The sequence below is a fragment of the Megalobrama amblycephala genome, linkage group LG7, assembly GCF_018812025.1.
Source record: "Megalobrama amblycephala isolate DHTTF-2021 linkage group LG7, ASM1881202v1, whole genome shotgun sequence".
Taxonomy (NCBI): domain Eukaryota; kingdom Metazoa; phylum Chordata; class Actinopteri; order Cypriniformes; family Xenocyprididae; genus Megalobrama; species Megalobrama amblycephala.
Genome location: NC_063050.1, coordinates 12,119,791 through 12,128,536, shown reverse-complemented (window position 1 = coordinate 12,128,536; position 8,746 = coordinate 12,119,791). Strand labels below are relative to the sequence as shown.

The 8,746-nt window shown below is 34.8% G+C and overlaps 2 protein-coding genes across 4 annotated transcripts in view; both read left to right on the top strand.

The window, feature by feature from the left end:
- The window catches only part of LOC125271359 (complement C3-like), a 731,185-nt gene that overhangs the window by 225,233 nt on the left and 497,206 nt on the right, over positions 1-8,746 (top strand). The window lies entirely within an intron of this gene.
- gcgrb (glucagon receptor b) overlaps positions 1-8,746 on the top strand; it is a 62,312-nt gene that overhangs the window by 52,410 nt on the left and 1,156 nt on the right. For all 3 annotated transcript variants that reach the window (XM_048195420.1, XM_048195423.1, XM_048195422.1), the window contains exons 9-13: positions 248-308; positions 4,128-4,197; positions 7,885-7,973; positions 8,053-8,197; positions 8,321-8,362. In XM_048195420.1, the coding sequence (XP_048051377.1) occupies positions 248-308; positions 4,128-4,197; positions 7,885-7,973; positions 8,053-8,197; positions 8,321-8,362 (407 nt within the window). The remainder of the gene's footprint in view (positions 1-247; positions 309-4,127; positions 4,198-7,884; positions 7,974-8,052; positions 8,198-8,320; positions 8,363-8,746) is intronic.

Here is an 8,746-nt window from a genome sequence, read left to right as displayed (position 1 = left end):
TCTGCTCAGAATCACCTCAAAGAAAGGCCACAAAACAACACTCATTTTCACTTTCACTGAGAGGCGCTGGAGGAGACGTTTGGCCGTTTGAAGTGTTTCTGATGTTACACTGACTTTGAAGTGGTTTATTCAAGATCGCAAACTCACTGAAAGCCAGAATGAAGGAGCGTTTCTGAATATTAATTGGCTGACGAGGCTTTTGATTGGCAGACTGACGGTCAGTGACTTTCCTCTCTTGTTTTTGCAGGTGCGCCGCTCATATTTGTGTTGCCATGGATGACAGTCAAATACCTGTATGAAAATGAAGAGTAAGTGTCTTTTACTTCAGTTTTGACTTACACTGACTCAAAGAAGTGTTTGGACACTTAAAACGGTCTGTGCATATTAGATAAGATATCAAACACACTTCATCACTGCTGTTCTGCTGATTCAAAGGATTTCAAACTAAACAGACGTCTTATTTAATATCTAATGCAGTGACTTCAGGTTTAGTTTTCTGCCTGAAATGCCCAAATACATTGTTGTGCTGCTGTATATAAACATGCAAATTGGCCTGATTTACATTGATGATGATTTAAAAAAAAAAAAAAAGGTTTTCAATAGATTTCACTTGGTACATTTTTGATGAGTATAAGGAACCCATGTTTTGAAATCTCACTTACAGCAGGATTATTACAGTTAACTAAAACTTAAACCGTAAAATAAAAACATTTTCATTACTTGAGATAAAATGAACAATAATTGAAAAAAAAAAAAAAAAAAAAAAAAAAAAAAAAATATATATATATATAAAATCTATCTATCTATCTATCTATCTATCTATCATTTTAATTTGATGTTAAATATAATTTTCTAGGAAATTTAACATCAAATTATATATATATATATATATATATATATATATATATATATATATATATATATATATATACTTGCTATAACTTGAACTTAAACTAAAATTGAAAAAAGTATGTTAAGTTCTGTAATGTTGTTTTGATAATAAATAATTAAATGATAAATACATTTATATTTGATAATAAATACTATTCTTGGGCTGTTTTTTATTTATGTGATAAATTATGCACATATATATATATATATATATATATATATATATATATATACATACACTACCGCTCAAAAGTTCGGTACGATTTTTAATGTTTTTAAAAGAAGTTTTTCGTCTGCTCACCAAGGCTACATTTATTTAATTAAAAATACAGTAAAAACAGTAATATTGTGAAATATTATTAGAATTTAAAATGACAGTTTTCTATTTGAAAATATTTTAAAATGTAATTTATTCTTGTGTTGGCAAAGCTGAATTTTCAGCATCGTTAATCCAGTCTTCAGTGTCACATGATCCTTCAGAAATCATTCTAATATGCTGATTTGGTGCTTAAGAAACATTTATTGTGTAATTTTTTTTTCAGGATTATTTGATGAATAGAAAGTTCAAAAGAACAGTGTTTATTTGAAATCTAATCTTTTGTAACATTATAAATGTCTTTACTGCCACTTTTGATTGATTTAATGCATCCTTGCTGAATAAAAGTATTCATTTCTTTAATTTCTTTTCAAAAAAATAAGAATAAAAATTCTTACTGACCCCAAACTTTTGAACGGTAGTGTATAATGCTACAGAAGCTTTGTATTTCAGATAAATGCTGTTCTTTTGAACTTTCTATTCATCAAGGAATCCTGAAAAAAAAAAGTACACAACTGTTTTCAACATTGAAAATAATCATAAATGTTTATTGAGCAGCAAATCAGCATATTAGAATGATTTCTGAAGGATCATGTGACACTGAAGACTGGAGTAACGATGCTGAAAATTCAGCTTTGCATCACAGGAATAAATTACTTTGTCAAATATATTTAAATAGTACACAGTTATTTTAAATTGTAATAATATTTCACAATATTACTGTTTTTTACTGTATTTTTAATTAAATAAATGTAGCCTTGGTGAGCAGACAAAACTTCTTTTAAAAACATTAAAAATTTACTGATCCTAAACTTTTGAGTGGTGTTGTGTGTGTGTGTGTGTGTGTGTGTGTGTGTGTATATATATATATATATATATATATATATATATATATATATATATATATAAAAGAGTAAATTTTCATTCATTCATTTATCCCAGTGTTGTCTTTAAAACAATGTTCTTTATTAATGGCTATAAAAACAACAATAGTGAATTTTTCCCTAAAACACATCTGTCACATGAAGTGGGAGCTGTACAGTAAATCCTGATGTCCTGTCAGATATGGAATGAGTTTGTGTGGGATTGCACAGATATAAGAGGATATACCAATCAGACTATCAGCACTTTATGAGCCAGTCACACGGTCGATCTCCTCTAACAGTCTGAACGCAGGTGAAAAGAGTCATAAAGCGGCCCATTGCTCTTAAATAATACACACTGATATGAGACACTCCTAGCGTGATCTCATTAGTACGCATGGCTGTTTGCGCTTAAAGTGCAGTTGGATACACAGTACATACCGATGTACTCAAAAGCAGTGTATTGATAGGTTCTCAAACATAAAACAGTGTCTCATGCCGCCTGATTCTGGATCAGTGTGAGCGTTTGGAGACCTGATGAACGTCTGGTGACTTTAGACAGCTGCTGTTGTCATTGGTGGTCAGGTATAAAGAGTGATAACTCGCCCTCTTTTATTTGTCTTTCAGTTTATTGTTTTGAATTTGATTAATCAGTGGGTGATGTGGTGACACTGAGGTTGCATAAGTTTGGGTCTTTTTATTTTCATTGTTGGTTTTCTTCTTTGTTGTGTACTATTGCAGCTCAAGGCCATGTTTATGAATGAAGAAGTACAACAGTTCAAGGAACATTCTGTGCTTAATGCAAGTTAATAAACAGATTAACAATTGGGAGGACTTTTACAAAAATTACATTTCTGCTTTTAAATCACACACACAAAAATCTCCATTCAAGTTTGTTTAAAAAAAATGGCAAATGCTTCACCAAAGTGATGTACAATCAACAAAAATACAATGCATACAAAAGTTGTTTTTAATGGGAGTCAACATAAATGCTTTAGAAAGAATATTGAAAATACATGGAGTTCAGCCGTACACAAAGACTTTTAAATGACTTAATTTACCATTATAAATCCAGTCTGGATTTGACTTCTAAATTAATTTGCCATTTCTCAGACAACATTTATCCTTTTGCAGATAAAAGAGTCCCGCTGTGGGCTTGTGTTTGAGGATTGAAAGCTCGCAACGGTTGCAGTTCAGACACGTCTAGAGGATTTAGAAGTTTATACATGAAAATACCTATGAAACCTAATGATCTCCCTGTTCACAGGTGTATGAGTGGGATTTATTAGAAACATTTAAGTCACTGAGGAAAAAACTCCTGTTCAAATAACAATGAACCAGACCGCTGGCATGGTAACGCCTAATTAAAGACACCTGCTTATTTTACTTACAAGTGTAATCAGTGCTCGGATGCAGAAAGAACAGAAGCCAACACACACACACACACACACACACCTTAAAGTCAATTTGACATCTCAACAATTTCTGTTTATTAGTTTCTTGGCTTATTTATCAGGGATTGATATTCTAAAATAAATACTTTAAGCAATCTTTCATCAAAATATAATCAAACTTGGTCTGCCTCTCTCATCATCCAATCAGTTCCTGATAAAATAAAGTTCTGCACCTCAGATTTCTGTTGTTTCTCATTAAATATGCAGTTTCATTCTGAAATATGTCACATCACTTCATTTTACAGTGTCATTGTTATACATGTAGTTACTATTATAATAACTATAAATAATGCATAATTACATGCAACTAACCCTAAACCAAACCAAACCCTAATCTTAAACCTATAGTAAGTACATGTAGTTAATTAATATTAGTCAGTACTTAAATGTATAATTACAGTGTAACAAAGACACCCCATTCAATCTTTTCTTCTTAGACTGAACTCTGCCTGTAAATGAAAAGTGAGTTGCAAAAAGCATTCCAGGTTGACTTTTAATATGCAAAACTGCCTTTCTGTTGTCACAAGTTTTATGAAAACTGAATTATGAATTAGCATTTTTCCACTTTTAAATCGATGGATTATGATGTGTTGTCATATGCAGATGCTGGGAAAGGAATATCAACATGGGCTTCTGGTGGATAATCCGTTCTCCCATTCTGTTCGCGTATCTGGTAAGAGACTCGCACACAGACTTACCATCTGATCTTATCAAATCTCATTCAAACCAAAAGAACCGCAGCTTCGCATTCGTCGTGTTTCTATGCAGAAGATCTGCTCTGCATATGTATGTGCTGAAGTATTGAGATTCAAGCGGTCTCTTCTGCATTCACACACACACACAGTCTCTTGCTGATATTATCCGATGACTCGTTCATCGAGCGCCTCGGGTTCAGGAACGCTTTATGAACTCGGCGTGTCACTGAGCGTTTGTTCGGTGCGCTCATCAACTCATATAAAAATGCTCCGGGTGCTTTACAAAGTAACAAAGACAATCACAACAGAAATGTTGGTTCTACACAACATAAATGATTTATTTCACGAGTCCCGTTCGTACGGCAGTAGTACCATGTTTTGATTGAATAAAAAGTACATCAAAAACAGCCCCGTACACCAGCAGAAACAGGCTTCTGAAAACTTTCTTAAAGCGATATGTGAATCTAATGATGACGGTATGCAATATACGGTAGCTTGATACTGATTGTTGCTATTGTAACACGATTTCAGTTACTGAAAAGTAGTTGGAAAGGGATATACAAACTTAACATTCCTCATGTTTGATGCAGAATTAAGTGCATTGTGTACTTTATATCTTCAGTTATTATTTTGATGTTGTTTTGGTGGGTTTAAGCCGTAATTATAGGTTGATGCTCGTTACTGTTACTTTTTAAAAAAAAAAATATTTAAAGTATTACTTTAAAAAAATATATTTTGCATTTTTCAGATTGTACCTTCCATACAGTGTGTAATACAGCTGTCTGTGAATGTAAAAGGACTGCAGAGTTAATAAAAATAAAGTTAAATTTTTGCAAATCATCTGACAACTAGTTCAAACTGAAATTAATTGCATTTTATTTAGAAATAAAGGTATGTATTATTTATATTTGCTATTTATTATTTATTAATCTGTATAAATTTAACTGCCGTTTTGTTTATACAGGTGCTGGTCATATAATTAGAATATCATCAAAAAGTTGATTTATTTCACTATTTCCATTCAAAAAGTGAAACTTGTATATTATATTCATTCATTACACATAGACTATATTTCAAATGTTTATTTCTTTTAATTTTGATGATTATAACTGACAATTAAGGAAAATCCCAAATTCAGTATCTCAGAAAATTAGAATATTACTTAAGACCAATACAAAGAAAGGATTTTTAGAAATCTTGGCCAACTGAAAAGTATGAACATGAAAAGTATGAGCATGTACAGCACTCAATACTTAGTTGGGGCTCCTTTTGCCTGAATTACTGCAGCAATGCGGCGTGGCATGGAGTCGATCAGTCTGTGGCACTGCTCAGGTGTTATGAGAGCCCAGGTTGCTCTGATAGTGGCCTTCAGCTCTTCTGCATTGTTGGGTCTGGCATATCGCATCTTCCTCTTCACAATACCCCATAGATTTTCTATGGGGTTAAGGTCAGGCGAGTTTGCTGGCCAATTGAGAACAGGGATACCATGGTCCTTAAACCAGGTACTGGTAGCTTTGGAACTGTGTGCAGGTGCCAAGTCCTGTTGGAAAATGAAATCTGCATCTCCATAAAGTCGGTAAGCAGCAGGAAGCATGAAGTGCTCTAAAACTTCCTGGTATACGGCTGCATTGACCTTGGACCTCAGAAAACACAGTGGACCAACACCAGCAGACGACATGGCACCCCAAACCATCACTGACTGTGGAAACTTTACACTGGACCTTAAGCAACGTGGATTGTGTGCCTCTCCTCTCTTCCTCCAGACTCTGGGACCCTGATTTCCAAAGGAAATGCAAAATTTACTTTCATCAGAGAGTATAACTTTGGACCACTCAGCAGCAGTCCAGTCCTTTTTGTCTTTAGCCCAGGAGAGACACTTCTGATGCTGTCTGTCGTTCAAGAGTGGCTTGACACAAGGAATGCGACAGCTGAAACCCATGTCTTGCATACGTCTGTGCGTAGTGGTTCTTGAAGCACTGACTCCAGCTGCAGTCCACTCTTTGTGAATCTCCCCCACATTTTTGAATGGGTTTTGTTTCACAATCCTCACCAGTGTGCGGTTATCCCTATTGCTTGTACACTTTTTTTTCTACCACATCTTTTCCTTCCCTTCGCCTTTCTATTAATGTTCTTGGATACAGAGCTCTGTGAACAGCCAGCCTCTTTTGCAATGACCTTTTGTGTCTTGCCCTCCTTGTGCAAGGTGTCAGTGGTCGTCTTTTGGACAACTGTCAAGTCAGCAGTCTTCCCCATGATTGTGTAGCCTACAGAACTAGACTGAGAGACCATTTAAAGGCCTTTGCAGGTGTTTTGAGTTAATTAGCTGATTAGAGTGTGGCACCAGGTGTCTTCAATATTGAACCTTTTCACAATATTCTAATTTTCTGAGATACTAAATTTGGGATTTTCCTTAGTTGTCAGTTATAATCATCAAAATTAAAAGAAATAAGCATTTGAAATATATCAGTCTGTGTGTAATGAATGAATATAATATACAAGTTTCACTTTTTGAATGGAATTAGTGAAATAAATCAACCTTTTGATGATATTCTAATTATATGACCAGCACCTGTATAACAATTCCAAAGGTGACTAATAAATACGAAGTTGCTTGTACTCTGTGTGGATGAATTCAGATGAATTCATCTGATCTCAGAATCAAATAAGAGAAAGCCATCAATGTGCTGCTCTAACTGTGTGTGTTTCACTGTTTTACTAATTAGTGTTTATCACAGTGATTCTGTTCAGTCTTCAGAAATCACACAGAACTAGATCAAGTGTTATAATGTCAGAGGAGTAAAGAAATACATTTAAATCAGCCTGTTTTCATAAACATACTTGAAATGGTTTTGACTTTTTAGATGCCTTCATTACAACATGCTCTCCAACCAATACGACCATATAGGTTGTTTGTCACTTCCCTGAAATATGACCCATAGGAACGTTTACTAAAGTTGCGCCCCTATCGACAACAGGACACTTTAATTTTATTGCATTGTTCCCTTTTATCCGCGTCATATTTTGGGTTTTGCGTAGCTCAATTGGCAGAGCATTGCAATATCGATATGCAATCATGTGATCATGCGATCGTGGGTTCGATCCCAGGGAACACATGCTCATAAAGTGTATATGCTCTATAAATTACTAAGGGTAGGTTTAGGGATGGGGTAGGTGTAGTCGTTAATAATAAAAAAAAAAATGAATTTGCTAAATGGAAATGGGAGAAATGATGTAAAAACTCCACACATTGCATTTAAATGAACACGCATTTGATTGGTAACAACAGTCATATGTAATTTCATGACGACAGACGTAACACGACACTGTCATTGTTTTTATGCCAGCTAGAGGGCACATGACTTTAAACGTAAATATAGGCCGTAATAAGGTATTTGAAAAACAACCTATCGGTGTGTTTTTTTGGAGGACAGTCTCCTTCATTATGTTGATATTGTAGGCTTCAAACATATAGGAATGTATGTGTGCTGAAGACCACACCTTTTTGTGAATATTAATAAGGTCACATTGATGTGTATGTGGAGGGTGTGATAATGCATTGACATGTTTCATGTACGGTAATAAAACGGAGATATTGGGGTCGTTTGAATGACACACATCACATGACTCATGATTTTAACCTCTCTCTTTCTTTCCTTCTGGATTAGATTAATTTCATCATATTCATTCGCATAATAAAGATTCTGATGTCCAAGCTGAAGGCGCATCAGATGAGATACACCGACTATAAGTTCAGGTAAAGAGGGTCATCTTTCTTTCATTCAAACAGACGTCATGGCCTCATCGAAAGTGTTCATCTCTCTTGATCTCCTCAGGCTGGCGAAGTCCACGCTCACACTGATCCCTCTGCTGGGAATTCACGCCATCCTCTTCACCTTCGTCATCGACGAGTCCGTGCCGAAGGAGTCTCTTCTGAGGCTGATCCGCCTCTTCTATGACCTCCTGTTCAGCTCCTTCCAGGTCAGAGGGCAAAGGTCGCCTGCCCACCGTTGGCATCAGATCATTTCAAACAGATTGATTGTATCTGCTGTGAGATGATTGCAGATGGATAAGGTTCATGTGTGATGTTTTCTGTAATCATAGGGTTTGCTCGTGGCCATCCTGTACTGCTTTGTCAACAAAGAAGTAAGACATTTTACCCTCTTTCTCAAAATCATCACTTAGAATCACAGCAAAGCAGCGGTTCTCAACAGATTTTACTTCAGAAACCTTTTTTTTCCATTAAACTTGATCTTTTTAATAATTAAGGTACTATTATGGTTTTATTTATACAAGTTTTTAAACCTTTATAAGCCTGTTTATTTACCTATCCTAACTAAATACAATTTTATTGTTAGTTGCTTGTTTTTTTTGGGTTTAGACCAACTAGTTGGCAACCACTTTATATGCCAATCTGGGTTTTTTCCTGCTAATTTTATTGAAAATATATATCCTTGTGGAGCCCTTCGTGCTGAGCATGAACATTCGACTCTTTGTGTTCATTTATATTGCATTTAATGTCATTTTTCA